The sequence below is a fragment of the Vespula vulgaris genome, chromosome 16 (genome assembly GCF_905475345.1).
Source record: "Vespula vulgaris chromosome 16, iyVesVulg1.1, whole genome shotgun sequence".
In the NCBI taxonomy this organism is placed as follows: domain Eukaryota; kingdom Metazoa; phylum Arthropoda; class Insecta; order Hymenoptera; family Vespidae; genus Vespula; species Vespula vulgaris.
In genome coordinates this window covers 300,067-321,273 of record NC_066601.1, presented here as the reverse complement: position 1 = coordinate 321,273, position 21,207 = coordinate 300,067, and the positions used below count along the sequence as shown (strand labels likewise).

Here is a 21,207-nt window from a genome sequence, read left to right as displayed (position 1 = left end):
TTTATAAATCATCTATTTTAATTTTTTTATTTTACATATTTTAATATTGTAAACTTGTATTTTTATTTACTCATGACATTGATATTCGTTTCCATCTTTTTTAACAATTTGACATGAACCGCAATCATACGAAGACTTGACTGAAGTTTCTGTGCTTGATATGATATCTCTCATTTTATTTCGTTCCTTTTTTAGATCAGCTATGCATTGTTGGAGTTTCATATTTTCATCCAAAAACGTAACAACACCATCGTACTTCTGTAGGTCTTCAAGAGTATAACCAATAGTTCGACGGTTAAGTAACCATGGTACTGGTGGAGGTGCTTGAGGCGGTGGTCTAGATTTCATTGGATAAGGTGCTCGATATTCAATTTCTGTTGTGGTTCGATAATCCATACAACGCATTTCTTCAGGACTATAGATTATGTCTTCTAACTTTGGTTCTTCCTCTTGTTCTTCTCTTCTATAAGAAATTATAAACTTTTTGATCTCTTGCACATTTACACATGTAAGTTTTACTTACTCGGTCCTTACAAAAGATAGCATCTTAAGAAAACCTCTATGCGGTTGCATCGGTTTGTATAAATCCTTGAACTCTATTTGAGATAGCATAGCATGAGTTTCAGATATACCCATAGGTTCGTCGAATGAACCTAATCGTCTATAAGTTGAATTCTGAAGATTTCCTTTTGGTGGAAAAATATCTTTATTATCTTTTGGTTCTGCCAGTGTATTCATTTGCCTACACAAATGCACAAAATATAATATTCCAATCTAATGCGCTTTGAATGTATTATTCACTGTAGAGTATAATACGATACGCAGAAATATGTTCGTTGCTATGCGTAACAATGTAATATTTTACTTCGTACGCATTCTATGCTTGTAAGACCTACCAATTATGAATTTTGACTTTTTCACTATATGATGCAGGTATATTAAATTGAATAGGTTCAAGATCTTCAACTTCATCATCGCATGGTAGAAAGACTGACTGAAATATATATAAATTAACATTCATTATCGGCTCGATTAACCTTCAATTTAACTTACATTTATTTGTTTTTTCATTTTTTTTGTCACACATATATATATATATATGTGTGTGTGTGTGTGTGTGATGTATATTAATCAAATAAATAAAATAATATTACTTTTTTTTATTAACATACAATTACATATATTGTAATTTATTTTAAAATACGCTACAAAAGAGCATTTTGCGACATAGATGATTTGTATCTTTTTCTTCCTGACAACTCGATTCTGTACATTGTTAGATCTTACTTTGTAAATTCAACTTGCACGATGTTCAAATAGAAAATATTCATTGATTGATTGATTTATATTTTGAATCATAACAAACTATCACGCGAATAATATTGATAATGATAAATATTTAAAGCATTGATATAATCGAATTGAAAAAGGAAATCGTGTATGTATGCAAATATATAACAAAACAATGATAATACCAAAGACCACAGAAAACGAAGAAAATTTACAAGAGGAGAGTATAGAACAAGAAGAGGAAGGAATTATAAAGGAAGATTTAGATTATGCGCATATTGCAAAAGAGCATCACAAATATAGCGCTAAAGATAAATTTATTTATTCTTTGTATAAAGATCTAATTAAATATTTTATAATCGAGTAATTATCCTTTTTTTCTTTTGTTTCCATTTCTCTGTTTTCTTTGAAATTATTTCGTTCAATTGATACAGGCACGATGGACCATCAATATGCAAAAAATGTATCATTTCACAAATGCATGAGAATGAAAATGAAATAGAGTTATCAGAAGATATAGAAAAGAGATTTAATAACAATGATTTTACGAGAGAGAAAATAAATAAATTATATTTAAAATCAAATTTAAAAGATGAACACGTTCATTTCTTTTTCATCAATGATAACACCTATTTTGGTTGCACAAGTAGAAAAATGATGAATGATGAAGGATTATATAAATGGCATCATGGTGTACAATATAAGGTTTAATTTCAGTATGTTTTAATCATAAGATTTATCTTATTTACAAATAACATTATAATTTATAAATATTAACTGACTAATGTTTCAATAGGGTCAGTTTAAAAAAAATCAAATAGAAGGTAGGGGACTTCTAGAATGGCAAAGCAATTGTTGGTATGAAGGAGAATTTATGAATGGTTATCGTCATGGTAAAGGTACATTGGTGGATAAAGACAATTATCGTTTATATATAGGTCAATGGTACATGGGATACAGACATGGAAAAGGGTTTGAAATTACTTTAAATAGATTCTTGAAATATCCTCTTATTCTCCTTTAAGATAAGCTTTTAAATTAGTAATTCCAGTTCTTTTTTATAGTTATTGCTGTTACGTTGAAGGAGACTCGTATGATGGTGACTGGTCAATGGGTAAGAGAAACGGTACAGGTTTTTATACCTATTCAAATGGAGCTCAGTATAAAGGGGGTTGGAAAAATGATTTTCGACATGGAAATGGAATTATGGCATGGCCCAACGGCGATGTTTATTACGGAGAATGGGAATATGGAGATATACATGGGTCTATTAATTATTCTTTTCACATTCTTTTTCTTTTTTAAATAATATCAATATGATTAATAATTATTCATATAATTTCAATAATTAATAGTTATGGAGAATATATGTGGTATGGCTTTTGTAACAGAAGTTTCAGTTGGCCACAAAATATTTTATATTTTGGCAATTGGTGTCACAATACAAAGCATGGAAAAGGTCAGTATTAGTGTATTTTCAGATATTAATACAAATGATATGAAATTAATGTCTTGGCCATCATTATTCATTTAGAAAATCATTCTTTGCAATTAATTATGATATTTTTAAAATTTTATTTCATAAAATATATTTAATATAAAATTAAAAATTTTATTTAATATTTAATTAATTTATTTTTTAATTATATATTATAAGTAAAATATATTAGTAAGATGAAATAAGAATTTTGACATTATACGCATATATAATATCATATATAATATATACATATATAATATAGTTTTTTATTGAAAATGAAAATAAATGCTAATATATATAGCATGTAATAATAAATTATTAATATGTATAAGCTATTCTATACATCTTGATTGTTATTTTTCTTTTATCATTTCAAATAGGTTTATTAAAGTTGAACTCAATAGGTGGTGCAAAGTATTTTGGTAATTGGAAATATAACAAGAAAAATGGTTATGGAATAATAATTGGTAAACTTTGTTTTATCTTTCTATATCTTTAACTATAAAAATTTTTGTTTACATTCAGTAGTTCTAGAAATTTTAATATATCATAATAATATTTTATAGGAAATAATGGAGAATTAACAGAGGATGAATCTTTATACTCAATAGATATTCTAGCCTTTTTGTAAGAATAATAGAATTTATTTGTTCAAATTAATTTAATTATTAATAGCGAAAAAGTGAAATAGTTAAGAATTTATTGATTATTATTATTTACAGAAATGCAAAAAAGATATCAAAAATCTTGGAACCTTATACAACTACAATCTTAAAACCCGAACAGTTTCCATCCTTATCATATCATATAAATCGTTTAATTCAACTATCATCAATTAAAAACTTTTCAGTTTATTTGCATTCCTTAGGAAAATGCTATATTTGTAATGAACAGCAGTCATGTTCTTGTTTGCTTCGATCTTCATTTAAAACAACGGACAATGAAACTATCCTAAAAAACAATTTTAATAGGAAGTGGCAATATGAAAAAGATCAAACATATGATTATTTAACTTTGCACATGTTACAAATACGACATGTTTATGATATTTATGCAAAATTATTTAACAAGGAAGAATCAAAATGTCCCTTCATTATGATTAAACTAATGCTTTGGCAACTATGGCGTGATTGTAACTTAAATACCAAAGGTTTAAGTCTAATTGAAATTGATAATTATATAAGTTAGTAAACTGTAATGATTATTTCGATTTTATTAGCACTTACGGAATACTGATATATATTTCTTATAAAATTATGTATTATGATATCTAGCTGAAAATGAATCAAGCTTTATAGAAAAGCCATACTATCCTTTTGAGAAAATCGAAATCTGGCAATTCTTGCATGCTTTACTTGAAGTTTCATGGCGTATTTATTACTGGAAAGATATTAAAATAAAAAAAGAGACAGATTGGAAACATGGAATATTAGTTAAATGTCTAAATGAATTTCTCACAAATGATGTGTATCCTAACGTTGGAAATTTTGTCGGTATGTTTATTTTAAATTTATAAATATACTAAGATAATTTTACATTTCTTATTAGGTATAATTCCACGCGAATGTAATCTTCTACCAATTTATTCCGTATATAAACTTTACAAACAAGTAGGATATCCACCAACTGCAACAGATATGTTAATAACATGTATTAGAGATAACATACTAGATGTTAATGAACCAGTTGCTTTAAGTATACCAGAATACATTTTAAACGGATTAAATTGTGTTATAATTGGAGAAAGAATTGATTTTCTTCCAAGAGAAGAAAAACCTTTTATGCAAACTGAAATGCAGATAATTAAGAAACGGCAGGGTAGTGGTACAAAAGAATTATTACTTTTCCAAGAACTAGGTCCAGTTAAAATAGTACAGATTATGACAAAAGTATGTCCTTTAATTAAGGATAATGACGATAACACAATTCTTAATATGAATTATTTATTGACATTTCTTGAATTTTATGAAATAATATTAGAGGCTGCAAAATACATAATAGAATCTAAAAAGGTAAAAGATGCTCCGATTATTCCATCTGTAATAAATATTGAACTTATTTAAAATAATAATTTTCAAAGATACACATCCAAATATGTCTCTTTCTTATATGATGTTATGGAAAATATTGAAATAAATTTTATGTTGACCAAATTGATATTAAATTATATTCTACAATACATCAATGTAATATAGTAAATATTAAATCATATTATATATTTTCTAAATACAATATATTGAATTGATAAAATTTTATATTTTGTATGCATATTTTATTGTAGTTAATATGACAGTGTAAGAGTTTAAAAAATATACATAATACAGGAGATATAATACAATAACTTTGTATAATATAGATAATATATTCTGTTATATGAATCATTGTTATATAAATCATAACGTTATATAAATATCGATTGTGTGCATTTGAAACACATAATTATAAGAAAAGTAAATTTTTAGTCATCTTAGAATTCTTTTTTATAGTTGGATTGATGGCTAAAAACAAATGAATTCATTATAATATGAAGATTATTAAAAAACTTGAAAGCTAAATGATGTGTTAATAATATTTTCATTTTTTATTTAGTTAAAACACGACTTTATTAATCGATTTTAATTGATAATTACTAACTTTGAAAATACTATGACTGCACATATCAAAAACAACAGTTATTTAAAATGATTGAGTTAGATAGGACATCTATATACTGTATTATACAGCACATATTAATTTTATTTATTAAGCACATATTAATTTTTGGCTCGTGTAATATGAATCTACATTTAGGTGAAGCTGTATTACGTGGTTATCTACTATAATTATGTATAGTTTATAGGATACTACTATGAGAAATCTAAATCCATCAAATGTTGGAAGTAAAAAATGTCCTATTAAAAAAAAAAGAAGAGGAAAAGAAAGAAATATAAAATAAATCAATAAATTCTTTTTTATAACTTAAAGTAAAGGCAATGTTGTCTAAGAAAAGATAAAGTCTATATACTACTAGCAAAAAACTTTGGCTCGTGAGAACAGTATGATTCTATCAAACGGAACATATTAGAATTGTAAAATCAACAGAAAATGTTTCTTTGTATTATAACTATAAGAATCTTTTTTCTGAACTTATCAAATTCTAACTTTAGACGTATGATTTATCATACAGACTTTTATGTATGTAAATTTTGAAGTATATATAAAGTTGCCTGACTTAACTCTATTTAAGAACAATGTTTTTTGAAAAATTATAAAACCAAATTGTAACTATTTCTATTAGGAGTTATATGCAGGACTTAATGAATCTATATCATTTATGTTATGATATTATCCAAATTCATACGATATCCATTTGCAAGAAAATTGTTGAATGTTAAAAAATATATATTTCATCATACTGTTCAAAGCATGTAGATTTATTAAAAGAAATTTTGGAATTCTTGCCAACAAGTGGCGTACTTTTCATAGACCAATAAATAAAAATAAAGTAAATGTTACTTTAGCAAAACCTATTATCATAGAGTGCTGCATTCTTTGTAATTTTGTAAGGAATCGCAATAGATTTGAATTAGGTATATGTTGATTATCGAGGAACTGTTTGATATAGAATCAGAAATGTTATCAGTAAAAGGATTAAGAAACAATATAAGAAAAAAATTAGTTAATCTTTTCATAAGTTTCAAAGATATAATTCCATGGCAAATAAATTGGATATAATAAAAGTAAAATCACTAACCATAGGTTATGTTAATTTAATTATTTTTATTATGCAATTGTTTTTTTGCAGTAAAAATAACAATTATTCTAATAACAAACTTATCTATTTCGCTTTTTCTTTTCTGTGGATCTTTTTTTGAAATCAGACATAAACTTAACAATTACGTTTTGTCATGCTTTTTACCTCTTTATTTTGTACTATAATCATCAGCATTATTGTCCCATATAGCGTGATACTTTATTATTGCACAGACAAGGTCTTCAATGTTTATCATTTCAATAGACTTCATTTTTGAACACCTGTTTAAACAATCGATAAATTAACACGACAGGACAATAATAAAATACTTTCCTACACATTTTTGAAGACTGACCTCAGAAAGTTGATAGTTACACCGTTTGATAATTAGTACGAATGGCACAATTGAAAATAATGTAATGCCACACGTGGAGTTTATCAAGTCTCAACAATTTGTTGCGGCAGTGAATGGCTGCAAGCATATACATATGTAATCAGACTATGTATATTGTCAGTTAAATCGGTAAAAAGGTCAAGAACGGTATGGATATCATTCTGTCTGACAGAGGACCTTATTATTCGCATGCGTTACAACTTTTTCGATAAAAAAAGAAATGCTAATACACTTACTAAAACATACTATTTAGGAGGTTAAAGCAGTCAAAATTTTATTAATTTTATATTTTTCGAAATTTAAAATAATTTTTCTATTCTATTATTGAAATATATTATAATTTTACTGTACTTTTATTCATATGTTATATTCTATTCTTATGCGTGTCTAGAATAGTTGTATAATTTAGTTTTATATTTAAGAAAAAGAAACTTCTTATGGGAACTGGCAAATAGTTTTATTAAATATGTGCTCGTAATTATGACAATGAGCTAAATCAAGAAATTGAAAAAATTGATTTTGATTTATAATACAATTATTTATATTTAAGAAATGTCGAAATATAAAAAAAAAAGTTCTTAAATATACCGTTCAATGCCTGCCAAATTGGTAAACAATTCTGTTTTTATTTATTTTGATAGTGGACTTATTTTTCTGTACACTGTTTTTTCTTCTTTTTTGAAAAATATACCTAATTTTTCTGCCTGGGAATATTATCTGATATTTGTATAAAGTTACATTTATTTTCAAGTTGATGCTCAAGTTAAATCAACTTCTTCGCTTAAAACTTTTAAACAAATAATTATACTATGAAAAACAAACATAAAGTATTGTTATTGGAAAAGAAAAAATTTCCAGTATTCTAAATCAAGTTAATATGATTATAATTATAATAATAGTGAATATTCCTTTATGACATCTTTTTTTGAATAAAACTGGAATATTTCTTGTTATGTCATTTTTAATTTGTTCAAATAATTTTGAATGTAATCTGTCATATGAAATATCAAAAAACTCATATTTTTATATAATAATCATAAAACTTCATAATTACATAAAAAATTTACATTATAACAGTAAGTATTTTGAAAAATATTTTGTTACATAATGGAAAAATATTTTTTATTACACACAAATGCAAAAATCTAAATATTTTAATACGAAAAATATATGACTTAGTCCATTGTCATAATTACTGATGTAATGCTATGTATGGCTACAAGCAACTATTGACTAGAGGCTCTATTCATGAAATAGTTGAGTCTTTCTACATGTTCTTCATTATTAAAAATACATTTATACATTTTGCAGCGGTGTAACTTAATTCAATTATTTTATATTTAGAAGCACACAAAGTCCACTTGAGTTATCTCCTCATGGTGTATATAGGATAATGCTAATCGCAGTTCATGCTAAATTTGAACCTTAATAATTCAACAACAGCTTATGTATAAAGTATGATCATAAAAGCTACAATAATTACTAATGTGTCATATTATATAATATACATCAGGTTTTCTATGCTAATATACACTAAGTCTTAATAAGTCTATCAGGTTCTTTGTATAGGTTTATGTATAGAGATCATATCATGCTACAGTGGAAAAGATATCAACCATAAAAATTGAAAAATCTTTAAACTTTCTCATTTGTTAAAAGTTGTACAAGATTATAAATTTTACGAGCACTCAATCGTTAATCTCTTCATTCTTTCCAGTATACAAATATGTTATAGCTACAAAATTATAGTAGGTTTCTTAACAGTTAAAACATAATATTAGAAGAAATCTACAAAATAGTTTACTAAATTGTCTAATAATTAAGTCAATAAGATTTATATGTACATATACATGTACACATATCTCTTTAATAGTGTATTTTTTGTATTATTATACCTTTGTATTTTATTTCATAAATGTTTCTTTCTTTTTCTTTTTTCTTTTTTTATATATAAACTTTCTTTATAATAAATCTGTTTAAAAGTACAGAAGTATATTTTACGAAAGTTGTATGATTTGATTACGTAGAATTACATGAATATGGCTTATATACATATTAATTTATTTACATAATTTTAGATAGTTATACAAGATAGTTTAATAACTACTACTATCATAAATATCTCGAAATACGAGAATTAGAGAAAAATTCATTAACGAAATTTGAACTTGACAAAAAATCATTGTCATCGTATCATGGTCCCTTTTGTATAGTTCAAGTTTTGTTAAAAAATGTTTTCTCTAACTTTCATTGATTTAGGAATATTTAAAGCAATAATAATTATTAAACCAGCTTGTACTTTACTTTAAAACACATATTAGAAAGATACAATTTATTTTGGAAAAAAAAAGTATTTTTTTTTTTTTTTATAATCTACATTGACACAACTTAAAATGACCAACACACATCACTTTAATTTAAATTACGTCTACATAAATCGATATAAATATTTAAAAAGCATGAAATGTAAATGTAAATATACAACCTTATTCTAAAAATAAGTACTTTATTTTCTAATTTATATCTTCAAAAAATATCAATAATCACTTTGGAAAAATTCTTTAATCGGAATTATATCGTAATTATATCTACATAGAGCATTTTACATAATTTTACTTTTTAGTACTATTTCAGAAATATACACAATTTCACTTTTTTAATAAATACAAGGCAACGAAAAACGAAAGGATTATATAAACATTAAACACGTAAAAACGAGGTATTTACATAAAATATTAAAAATAGTTAATTATTGGTAAAACATGTTCATTATAATAATATACGTAGAGTCACATTTAAGATGATCCACTGAAATATCATTGAAACTATCAGGGATAATGACAAAATAATTAAAACAAGAATTGAAGAAATCTATGACTAAACTGGAGTACATATGTATTTTTGCCATTTTCATGAGTGAAGGTATTAATAGATAGATATAAGGCATTATTAAAGGTATTTTTTTTTCTTTTTTTATGCTATACTTGTTGTTCTTCATATTATATCGAGTTCGGTAAACATGATCTAGAATTAACCTTAGTAGAATTCTAAATTTGTATGATACTAGATTTAATGATCGAAATTTTATGTGCGTAAAGACATAAAGTAGTCTAAAATAATTTAATTTGATAGTTAAGATAATACACGCAGTCCTGATAAAGTAAAATAATATTTAAACAAAATCAAAACAAATATTAAATACTATTTCATTTTATTGTTAAATGATCTAAAATGAATTTTTGTATTTAAAATATAAAAGACATAGTCTTTCAATCACTAAATCTATTACATTTTTAAGAAAACTTAAAAATTATATATATCGTAAAATTTACTATTTAAATTCAATTGAAAAATGTATTGTTATTATAATTTATTGATTATCATCCTCAAAATAAGAAATTAATATTTCATTTAAAAAATTACGTCGATAATTGTAAAATATTCACGACAATTCCATCTATATAACTCTGTTGCTACAGCAATTAAAAACAAAATTACAGTGAGTAATAATTATATAATAATCAAATTTTAAGTTCAAATTAACTGAATGTAAATAATAAAACTTGATTACGACTATATCAACTATGAGACCTACGTTATGTTAGTTTCTGTATTATCTCAAGATCACTGTATATTTATTAACTTGAATTTCAAGAAGGAGTGATATTCTAACATCGTTTCATTGTATAATAACATCGAATTTCTGGCATTTGTTGACCTTCATCAGACCACAACCCAAAAAGTTTCATTTGTCTCTCTTTCATTATTTTTTCGTGAATATTTATAATTCGCGGGACAAAATAAATTCATTGCAATGATATGACTATAAAATAAAAAATGAAATATTGAGTCGAACTTATATTTTTATATTTGTTTCCTGTAAGAATGCCTTTTTTCCATTACATTATTTGAAATTCGGGAGCTTTTCTTCAGATTCAGGTAAGAAAGAAGATTCTGTAACTTATTCCTACTTTTATCTGTTACGATTCCAGTATCACATTGATACGTAATTGTTATAAATAGTGTGTTATCGCTGTATACGCATACTAATGTTCTTTTTTAAAGATTTAACTTACATCTCTTTCTTCTTTCTTCGTATCCAGTGTTAGCGACAACAGTTAAACTTTTATAATGTACATATCTCTGTTCAACTTCTTGCACTATTAAGAAGATAATGTTTGACGTCTGTGCATGAAGAAGGACGAAAAGGAAGGTCAAGATTCGTATATCAAACGTTGATAATGAGGAAATATTTCCCAATTTGGAAGGTGCAAGCCAAATTCTAATGCGACGAGTACAGCAAATTCAGATGTAATCAGATCCTTACGATTTAAGCGAAATACACTTTCTATCCTCTGTAAAATGTTTTTATATCAATTGTTAACAAATAAACGATTAAATAAATGTAACAATAAAAATAAGTACCTCGATCAATGATTTCAACACGTCACCCTTAACGTCATTTAATTTTGCCGCAAGAAGCAAACAAGCACCTGCGCACAATTTTCGCGTTTGTTTGGTCACAATATTACGAAGAATTAATTTTTCGAAGTATACGTAAGCCATCGCTACGGTCAACATATCTATCCCATATTCCGTCTTTGCTATCTTTCGCATCTCTCGCTTTAAACTATAAATTAAAATTCGTTCGAAGATATTCGTATCGTTTCAAGGATATGTTACATAAAGCACAATAAAAAAGTTAAAAGTATTTAATACGTACCTACGTAATTTACTGAGCGTTAGTTCTATATGCGGAAACTTTTCCTTAAACTTGTCATTCAATTCTTTTTTCAAATCGGAAGGTTTGACATAATCAATTACCGATGCCTGTAAAAGAAATAATATAATACCGTGTTAAAAAACATTCGTTTAAGTTACACATTGATGAAAAACAATAATACATATAAATACCATATATGATGTAAAAGTGAGGAGAGTTCTATGTTTCCCTGCGATAAGTTCTGGATCGTCTAACAAATTTGGATTATATTGCACGGATTGTTCGTCCCAATCATAAACTAAATAAATTATTTACAAAACGATTAGAAATTTTAATTACAAATTGCTCGTTTTTAATAGATCATATATTATATACATTTACTAATAGGGTCGGCACCAAAAGATAACGGTGGAGATTCTGGAGCATTGTGTTGTAAACGATGTGTTGCCGTGTCGTATGAAAGACACCTGTAATAAATAATAATAACAAAATATTGATGATCTATTACGAGGTTTATGTACTAATATAAAATTACAAATATCTATTAGCATGCATAGTAAAATATATGATGCAGATGGAAAAAATGATAACAACAGTGAGCTACACTAAACAGCACGCGTGTAGTATTATATATATATATATATATATATATATATATATATGTGTGTGTGTGTACGTAAGTACGAAGAATATATATATTTAAGAAAAGTAAAAAAGTATGGTGAAGCGTAATCGTCGATGGCTTTTGGATCCACTAATCCCTGTGCAAATAACGTGCAAATGAAAAAAAAAATATTAATGCGATAAGATATGTAAATGAATTAAAACTTATCTTTTCATTTTAAAATAATCAAATGATCGTCATCGCCGTTAAATTATCCTGTAGTTGGTAATAAATATTCGATCGTTTTATTATTATCTAGGCTAGATATGAAATGAAAGTCTTTACATTCAATGAATGTTGATTTAAATATCTAGAAATGTTTTTTTTTTAATTGTAAACAATTGTTTCATTTTATTAAATAAGAACATTCTATGAACGACTAACCCAAACTCTAAAGTTCGACAAGAGTGATCTTCAGTTTTCTTATTTTTAGATATCCATAGTTTTTAAATACTATAAAATTTCTCTTTTTTTTTCCCTCGTTTCTGTCGACGAACGAAAAACATAAACGTAAAAACAAATATAAAATAAGATCCATAATAAAGAATCTTATACATATATATTTATAGTTAAAAATATAGCACTGTATCAATATTACGACTGGCCTACACCAAGCACACGTCGTGCAAAATAAACTAAATTTTTCTAACAATCCTAGCTTGCTTTTTTCATAATTGTATTTTTATTTTATATATATATTTTTTCTTTTATTTTATTATTTTATTTTATTTTTTTTTTTTAAATAACTTTTACCATTTCGTGTGATCCAAGTTCCATGTAATAGTTTTTGTCCTGCAAAAAGATGATTTAGAAGCGATGTTATAGGATGTGATTATGTGTGAAATGTATTTTATATTATTATTAATTTAACATATGGTCACGAAATTTACGAATAATGATATCAGAAATAATTGTTAGTAGCGAGAAGAGATAGATAAGGGGGAAATTATTTAACGCACGATATTAATAGAACAAAATAACTGATACGCGAATGAAATTAGTGAACGATAATAATTCAATCTAAATATGGCAACGTAATGTGCGTGCTAATACAAACGGAGGTAGATGCTTTGGACACATACTTGAGACATTCTTCTAAAAATAAAATTGCTTTATCTTTAAGAAATACCTTTGTACCGGGTGATGCTTGTTTGCTATAACGTGAGATAATTCTATCGTTTCACTCTCGGTCGAGCATAATTTTCTCTCTTTTTGAAATTGTCTCGAAGGTACCAACAATCGTTCGTAGGAAATTTCCTAAACAAAAACAAGAGGGCGTATGGAGGGTGAGAGGTGAATAATTATTACAAAAAACAAGCATCTTTTATATAAATCAGAAGAAATGCTAGAATCTAGAATTGATCGTTAAAGTACCTGTCCGTCTTTAGCTCTTTCTATACCGAGAAGACCGAAAGGATCGATAGTGTCATTGATAGCGGACAGGGGTCTTTGCGACGATACGTTTTTCCTTCTTCCTGTATCTCTCCTCAATTCGGACCTACGAATAATATGTAATACGAAGTATTATGATAAAACAGTGCAAAGGTTAGAGATTTTATCTCCCCTCAAAGGTAACACGTTCGATCGATCTCCCGTTATATATTTTTATTTTTATTTATTTTTTTTGTCTATTTACCAGCTCGAACGACCCTTGTTGTAGGGAAGAGTCGAGAATATTAAAAACGGAACGTATTTATCGGAAACCAAGACGAGCCTGTCGTCTCCAAATTTTTGTCTGTTAGTCGGTCGTTGTACCAATCGTATTGCTTTTGTGATCTCTGGTATGTTATTGGTATTAATGTTTTGTTGCACGTTATTGTTGCACGATGGTTTTCCCTTTGCCTTAGACGACGATGATTGGGACTTGGAACGAAGCGAACCGATGCTTTCGTTGCTGCTATTGTATCGATGCTTTATATCTTCGGATAACGTCGATGTCTGATGACTTATCCGTTTCTTGTATTGCAACGAGCCAACGCGTCTTTCGAGCATAGAATAGTCGCTGCCGGTTGTTCCAGTGCTGCAGCATCAATCACGTAATTTTAACAGATATTGTTAACACATCGTTGGCCGTTCTCACGGATATACTCGCGTTTTTCGCGCATGTATGCAACTTATGTAATTATCAAAGTATCCAATTCTTTAAACTGTTATTATGATATCTTTCTCTTGCGTGCGTATCAGACAACATTTACTTAATTTTGATACATCGTCAATTTTTCTCAACTTTTAAGATTTTAATAATAAAGATTTTAATTCGATTATACGAACATAACCATAAGGAAACTCGTTACTTTTTCGCTTATAACATCCGGTCTCAACGATGTGTTAACTTCGACATGATATTATTTTCGGTCGAGCAAAGAATAATGATCTTTCGATGACTTCTCAACAAGATTTTTTATTACAAATTCTTCATTGTTAATAAAAACGAATTATCGTTGAAATTGTTTATCGGTAAATCGAACTATTCGCCAATCGTAATAAAATTTGAAAATAGGTATGAACCTGATAGTTCTTTTTCCTTTCCTTTTCTTTTTCTTTATTTTTTCTAAACGTATCATCGCGTTGTATAATACGATACGCGTGTAATAGAATAGAATTTGTAAATTATGTAAGACTTCAAGCGCATTATAACTGCCATCAAGTTTTTCGGTACGATCGCGTATAAAATAAACTTATATTTACGATAAGCAGTTGTTGCATCTATAAATCAATATAATCGAAAGGATGCTTTGAAATTGAGAACTTCGACTTGTCTATTAAAAATAAAAAAAAAAAAGAAAGAAAAAATAGAAAGAAAGAATGGAAAAAAAAGAACGACTTACAATCAGCTATATTTCGATCGACTATTCTCAAATGTCTACATGTCTAACATAACTTCGTTTTTATTCGTTAAAATCGATTGTCGAGCTTTAGGAGAGATACGAGGGAAAAGAATGACTATTGTTGACTACCGTCAAACAACCAGCTATCGACTGAGGATTACCATAGTCTGGATTAGATAATTGACGAAGATAGATGTGTCTTATGTAACGAGACGGTGAGAAAAGTTTAGAGGTTGACATACGATGAAAAAAGGAGGAAAAAAGGAGGAAAAAGGAGGAAAAGAGAGAGGGAAGGGAGAGGGAGAGAAAAAAGGAGGAAAAAAGAAGGGTTTTACCGTTCTCTAAAGGAACCGGTGTGCAATCCGGAAGAGGGTAAATGCGGATAGTTTCTCTCTTGTTCGAGGAACGCAGCTACAGCCGCCTTAGCGGGAATGAGAGATTCGTCGGAATCAATCGAATCCCTGCGTCTAGCACTGTTCGCACGATGAATTTGTTTATGCGAGTCGCGAGGCGAGGATGAGGAATCAGCACCAGAAGGACATTCTCGTCGTTGACTTTGTTTCTCATCTTGATCGATAGTCGTCGAGCTGTCAAGAGCGATACGCCGTCTTGATGACAATAACAAAGGCGAGTTCGTTTCCTCGAACGAATCATCGAATTCGAATCTTGGTGTCGAGCTTCGTCGGCGAACCTCGCCGCCGTCGCTCAAAGTTCGCGCGTGTTCCCCACCAACCCTTCTTTCTCCCGCGATTCCAGCAGCCCCACCGAAGGTGGGCTTGCGCGAGAGTAGAGCCAGTTTTGTATCACGATGACTTCCATCGAGAGATATGTTCGAGAGGAATGTCAAAGCGGCCAATCTTCTCCGCGAATGGTTTTTTTTCAGGGCTGCTGCCATTCCACGCGATCGTCGACACCCCGCGTCACCGTCCTTCGTTTCCTTTTTTTGCTTCTACCACTATCGTACTTTTCTTGTCTCCTACTGCAGCTGCTGCTGCTGCTGCTGCTGCTGCTGCTGCTGCTGCTGCTGCTGTTGTTGTTGTTATTGTTGTTGTCGCTGCTGTTGCTACTACTGCTATTGCTACTACTACTACTACTACTACTACTCTACTACTACTACTACTACTACTACTACTACTACTACTACTACTACTACTACTAATGTTGTTGCTGTCGCTCCTCTTCCTCCCTCTCTCCTTCTCTTCTTCTGCCAACTCTTCTTCGTCGACCGTTGCACCGCTGTTAAAACGACAACGGCAGCGGCAGCGGCAGCGGCAGCGACGAAAGGCTGACAACGATGACGACGACGACGACTGTTGGAGTGGACAAGGCCAACCACTAAGATCACGATTCATCGTCACTGTTCTTACACTTAGTTCTGACTTCGCGCCTTGACGATACGTTCTTCGTATTCACGTACATTCGCACGTCGATCTCACTCTTCATTTTGACTTCGTTATCACTCATAAAGATCACGAAATAACACTCTCTTTTCTCTAACCTCGAAAACGTTCAAAAATTTCTATCGAAATACACCGAGTACTCCAGTTTCACGAGAAGTCGGGGAACGACTGATTCGCAACTAATCTGGGACTGATCGAAACGGGTTTTCTTTTGTTCACGATCTTGTCGGCAGAGCCCGTTACGATCTGCGCGGAAAATACAAATCAACGATGGCAATTTTACTAGCGTTCGATCATTTTCAAATTATTTATATTCATATTTGATTCATTTTTTTTTTTTTTTATTATCAACTATGATTTTATTCCTATTATAATTTTCATTATCATATTTTTCATTGATTTTTAGAAATAATTTGAAGATACAATGACGATTTTTCTTGAATTTTACAGAACCAAATAAATTGACCTTTTTAAGGATAACACGTCGAAACTGATTGATTATAAAAACCATAATTTCAAAATAATATTCTTTTAAGTAATACTAGTTATATATTTATAAATATAACGAGACAATAAATCACACACACACACACACACACGATTTATTCTCTTATTACATATGCATAATCGATTATCATTATTGCGATTAACATTAATCAAACTATGTGAAGAATTAACGGGTGCAGATGTTTTGATAAAAGCATGACAGATCACTGTCAAGTTCTTTGATGTCAATACAAAGGCTATGTTTATCTTTACATTCTTACTAACTTTCCTTATTTTATCCCGTGGTAAAATTCGTCGGAGTAATGATATTCTCGGGAACGATGGAGATCAATTCTCTACTGTGTCACAAGAAACATATCATTTATCGAATTATGATATAACCTTTTGGATTCGACATTTACAAGTAGAGCATTATGCTTTTTTAGAGAACAAAGAAAGTTTTTATACCGTAAGAAATTAATTTCAATTATCTACAACATTTTAAGTACTAAAGAAGTCTGGTTTAATTTTATATTGGTTTCATTACTTAGGTTTTTGTAGAGTTACACGATTCACCATTTATAATGAAAATTATTGATAGTTATTACATGATAAAATTATTTTTTGAACTATACAATTGTTCAATTTTCGATTTTGAGAATTTATGTTCATTGGAATTAAGAAAATTCAGAAAATTTAACTGTATATACAGACAGGGTACAGCGTGTGCTAACACAAATGCAAGAACCTATCAAGAGTGGTGCAACATACCATTACTAAATATAGAAACTCCTGTTTGTAATTGTTGCATGACAATAGATGATCAACAATTACAAAGACCACAGGGTATTAATAGTTACTAAGAGTATTTAATATTTCTTGAAAGATTTGCTTCATTTATTAAAACCAATATATTGTTTTAGGGTTTTCTTCATATTTCAAAGATCTATTACCAAAATCTTTTTGTACTCCTGGCGATATCTACAAAATTATCCGATGTTTTACTATAATGATAAATGATATTCGTACTACAAGATGTGATATTAAGTGCCATCAAAAACAACCGGTATACTGTTTTATAGATGTCAAACAAAAGACATAAAATTTCAGGCGAGAGAAAAAATAAAAATAAAGCTTTAATTCTAGTTTTGCAAAGATATAGGACTTTGGACATTTATGATGCCTGTTCTTACTTCAAATTCGTTTTTTTGGTTACCTCCAATTTATAATAACACATGTGGGAAAGGACTAGTATCGATAGTGTCTTTGTGTTACAACCAAATAATGTAAATAGAATTTAGTTGATATAAAAATAATAATGTTTTAAGTTTCTGTTTTTCATTTTTTTTATTTATTTTTTTTTTCTTTATAGAGAAAAAAAAACTGTAAATTACATTGATCCAGAATTACTTTGGTGAGTTTGCCTTTTGTAAATTATAAATTTAACAATTTCAAGAATTTAACGATTCTAAATCTTCTAGCTGCCCAATAAGTTTCATGAAATATATCTGCAAACTTGCATCTAGCATTGATGTCGCGACAATAATACGTTTTACAGAATCTTATCTTCCTATTGATGACTATTTCCAAAAAGATATATGTATACACGTTCTCAAAGAAGAAATAAATGACGATAACCAGAAAAGCAATAAAGCTTATTATAACAATGATTTTAAAGGTACTTGATAACAATACGTGTGTACCATTTGTAAAAAATAAAATATCTGAAATTGATAAAGTTTGACAAAATTACTTTCTGAAGAAGAGATCCCGTTAGTAAAGCCAAAGTATATGAAATCTATGAGATCGTTGCGTCGTCACCTTCTGCAAAACATAGATCATGGATATGGATATGGAAATACAGATTATAGTGCACAAGGAGGTAAATTTGCTTATCGGGGATATGCAAGATATAAAGATTCAATCATGAATGAAAACAAAGATGAGGATGATGATGATGATAATGACGATGATGAAGAGGATGAAGATTATGAGATTAGCGATGAACCTGCACCAGAAGATGAGATCGATAATGCTGAAGAGGAGGAAGAAGACGACGAGGTTACCGACACGGAGTCAACCATCGAATACCATGATTATGGTTAGTATTTACTTGTTTCTTTCCTGATTTTTCTAGTTTGGACATCAAAGCATTGGACCAAAGGCTCGTCTGGCAAGTTTCAATCGTGTCGTATTCCCTTATGTGAGTAAGAAGCAGAAGCAACATTTGAGAAAAGAAAATGTCAGAGTCAGATCTGTTACTGTTACTGAGGAGTGTGATGAGGAAGAACCTACAGAAGCACTGCAATATTATGATTACGGTGAGGGAACGTAGAGAGAGAAAAATAAAAAGTTTAAAATCCTACGTTCCTTACCCTTGTAGTAATTGGATAAGTAGTTCTCTAAAATTCTAAAAAATGATATTTTTTAAATATAGCATGTAAATCACATTTCTATTTAATATTATACAAGTAAATAGTTAATATAAGTAAAATTTTTTTCTTTCAGACACAAACGGAGTTGACACATCACTTGGAAATATACATAAAACACAAATTGATCACTTTATAAAATTGATAATAATAAACTTCATACTTTTATTTATTAATATTTGGACATAACTACTTAAAAAATGATAAAGATTTTAGAATTTTACTTTATTTAAAATATATATCGTCTGTTACTTTATTATCTTATCTACATATATTAATTTCTTGAGAAAACATACAGTGCATTATCTATAAAATAAAGCTGTAATTAGTGTGCAATTGATACAAAATTCAATTAATACAATCAATGAATTAAAACTAAATTTAATCGATGTAATATTTATTTCATCACGTAAATAAATACATCTACATATAAGCAAAAAAAAATTAATTTAGTAGCGATTTGTGATTTTAATATAATGAAATTAAAATAATATATTCTTCCCAGGTTGTTGAAATATCTATAGAAACATCATATTTTGATGTTATTCCGCACATTTAAAATTGCAAAAGAGATCTCGAATTTGATATTAGGTGCTTGCAAAAGTTTGTCAGATTTTTTAATATATTTATTTAATTAAAAGTAATGAAAAAAATCACATATTCATTTTAATTAAAATATCTGCCGTCACTTTCTACGTAACAATCGTAATTATCTGGTAATTTTTAAAAAACGATACATTTCTTTTGACGTAATAAAATTATTGATCCACTTTCGGACATCCTTCTTGGCATTAGCAAATTATGTACCGGATAAGCCGCGTTGCACCGACTTGAATGAATGAAAATCAGATGGGACAATGTTTGGTGGTAAGATGGATGTGGAAGAATCATCCACTCTAATCTTAATAACATTTATTTAATCATAACAGCTGCATCCTAATATGGGATCTGATTTTATCGTGGAGCAGAATAATATTACGTCGATTTATACTCTTTCTGAATTTTCTTCCTTGATTTTAAATGAAATGATTAATGTGTTAACCTCAAAATTACCTGCAATCTCTTCCAACGTTTAACCCACATTGTAGCGTGCAGCCGGGACGTTTATTGGCTAGTTACCTTTTTTGATAATTTATGCGACTAGTGCATACTATGTATACAATGTTTAATTGATTATTGATATCACGAAAATATCAATTAAGAATGATATTAAAAGTTCTGCTATTGGATAGTCTGCTAATCTAGTTAATCAATGATTAAAGTTAATGACATTTATATTAGCCAAAATGGTCTAGTTATTTTCCTTAAATTAGATAAATTAAAAATATTTATTATGTATATTTACATATTTATATACAAAGTGTTTCAACAAAAAGTTTCCACAAAAATTATTATAAAATCTAGGGATTTTTTCGAAAAACGCAGAGACAAATTTTGTCTTCAAAGAAGGAGGAAGATTTTTATCATAAATTCACACATTTTTGGTTAACTTAGAAGGGAGGGATAACAACTCTCTAAACAATCTTAAATGGCAGCAGGGGTTAAGTAACGAGTCTTTAGAAAGATTTTTTAATTCTTTTTATAATGGTGCTATTTTTTTATATTTTGAATTAATAGTTTATGAGAAAATGCATTTCAAAGTTTTAGCTGACTCATGTGATATTAAAATCTTTGCTCCAATACATCAGAATTGAATATTTTGCAGTACATTCAGTGTAATCTGACGCTTAATTTATTCGCTGTTGAAGTTCTTCTAATGAAATCAGTTGGATGGCGC

General features: G+C 28.5%; 4 protein-coding genes across 16 annotated transcripts; 2 read left to right on the top strand and 2 right to left on the bottom strand.

Moving 5' to 3' along the window:
- Positions 1 to 11: 11 nt before the first annotated feature.
- Positions 12 to 6,815, bottom strand: LOC127069791 (uncharacterized). 3 transcript variants are annotated; one of them, XM_051007268.1, is made up of 4 exons: positions 6,669 to 6,815; positions 897 to 994; positions 524 to 742; positions 12 to 463 (listed from the first exon to the last, which is right to left on the bottom strand). In XM_051007268.1, the coding sequence occupies exons 1-4, from the start codon at positions 6,696 to 6,698 to the stop codon at positions 67 to 69; spliced, it is 744 nt and encodes a 247-aa protein (XP_050863225.1). In that variant the 5' UTR covers positions 6,699 to 6,815; the 3' UTR covers positions 12 to 66. The 3 variants fall into 3 exon arrangements, with proteins under 3 accessions (XP_050863225.1, XP_050863227.1, XP_050863226.1); XM_051007270.1 differs by lacking the exon at positions 6,669 to 6,815 and adding an exon at positions 1,173 to 1,301 and having other exon boundaries at positions 524 to 686; XM_051007269.1 differs by lacking the exon at positions 6,669 to 6,815 and adding an exon at positions 1,054 to 1,194.
- Positions 1,445 to 5,025, top strand: LOC127069793 (radial spoke head 10 homolog B-like). Its single transcript, XM_051007274.1, has 10 exons — positions 1,445 to 1,653; positions 1,725 to 1,995; positions 2,087 to 2,262; positions 2,355 to 2,555; positions 2,646 to 2,749; positions 3,151 to 3,237; positions 3,337 to 3,397; positions 3,493 to 3,953; positions 4,045 to 4,263; positions 4,319 to 5,025. Exons 1-10 carry the CDS (start codon positions 1,445 to 1,447, stop codon positions 4,831 to 4,833), a joined length of 2,304 nt encoding a protein of 767 aa, XP_050863231.1. The 3' UTR covers positions 4,834 to 5,025.
- On the bottom strand, positions 6,510 to 16,678 carry LOC127069785 (CDK5 and ABL1 enzyme substrate 1). Of its 10 annotated transcripts, XR_007783722.1 has the most exons (12): positions 15,448 to 16,677; positions 13,921 to 14,304; positions 13,659 to 13,782; positions 13,414 to 13,541; positions 13,038 to 13,076; positions 11,996 to 12,087; positions 11,812 to 11,918; positions 11,621 to 11,727; positions 11,323 to 11,527; positions 10,974 to 11,252; positions 6,859 to 6,975; positions 6,510 to 6,784 (listed from the first exon to the last, which is right to left on the bottom strand). XR_007783722.1 is itself a non-coding variant. In XM_051007257.1 (11 exons), exons 2-11 carry the CDS (start codon positions 16,005 to 16,007, stop codon positions 11,112 to 11,114), a joined length of 1,887 nt encoding a protein of 628 aa, XP_050863214.1. In that variant the 5' UTR covers positions 16,008 to 16,133; positions 16,266 to 16,677; the 3' UTR covers positions 9,441 to 11,111. The 10 variants fall into 10 exon arrangements, 7 of the variants coding, with proteins under 7 accessions (XP_050863214.1, XP_050863213.1, XP_050863212.1 ...); XR_007783719.1 differs by having other exon boundaries at positions 6,859 to 11,252; XR_007783720.1 differs by having other exon boundaries at positions 6,510 to 6,975.
- Positions 16,679 to 16,891: 213 nt separating this feature from the next.
- LOC127069787 (uncharacterized) lies at positions 16,892 to 19,772 on the top strand. 2 transcript variants are annotated; one of them, XM_051007262.1, is made up of 9 exons: positions 16,892 to 17,467; positions 17,550 to 17,844; positions 17,922 to 18,064; positions 18,145 to 18,284; positions 18,371 to 18,412; positions 18,480 to 18,676; positions 18,761 to 19,059; positions 19,136 to 19,319; positions 19,507 to 19,772. In XM_051007262.1, the coding sequence occupies exons 1-9, from the start codon at positions 17,258 to 17,260 to the stop codon at positions 19,617 to 19,619; spliced, it is 1,623 nt and encodes a 540-aa protein (XP_050863219.1). In that variant the 5' UTR covers positions 16,892 to 17,257; the 3' UTR covers positions 19,620 to 19,772. The 2 variants fall into 2 exon arrangements, with proteins under 2 accessions (XP_050863219.1, XP_050863220.1); XM_051007263.1 differs by lacking the exon at positions 19,136 to 19,319 and having other exon boundaries at positions 18,761 to 19,099; positions 19,507 to 19,769.
- Positions 19,773 to 21,207: the final 1,435 nt, after the last annotated feature.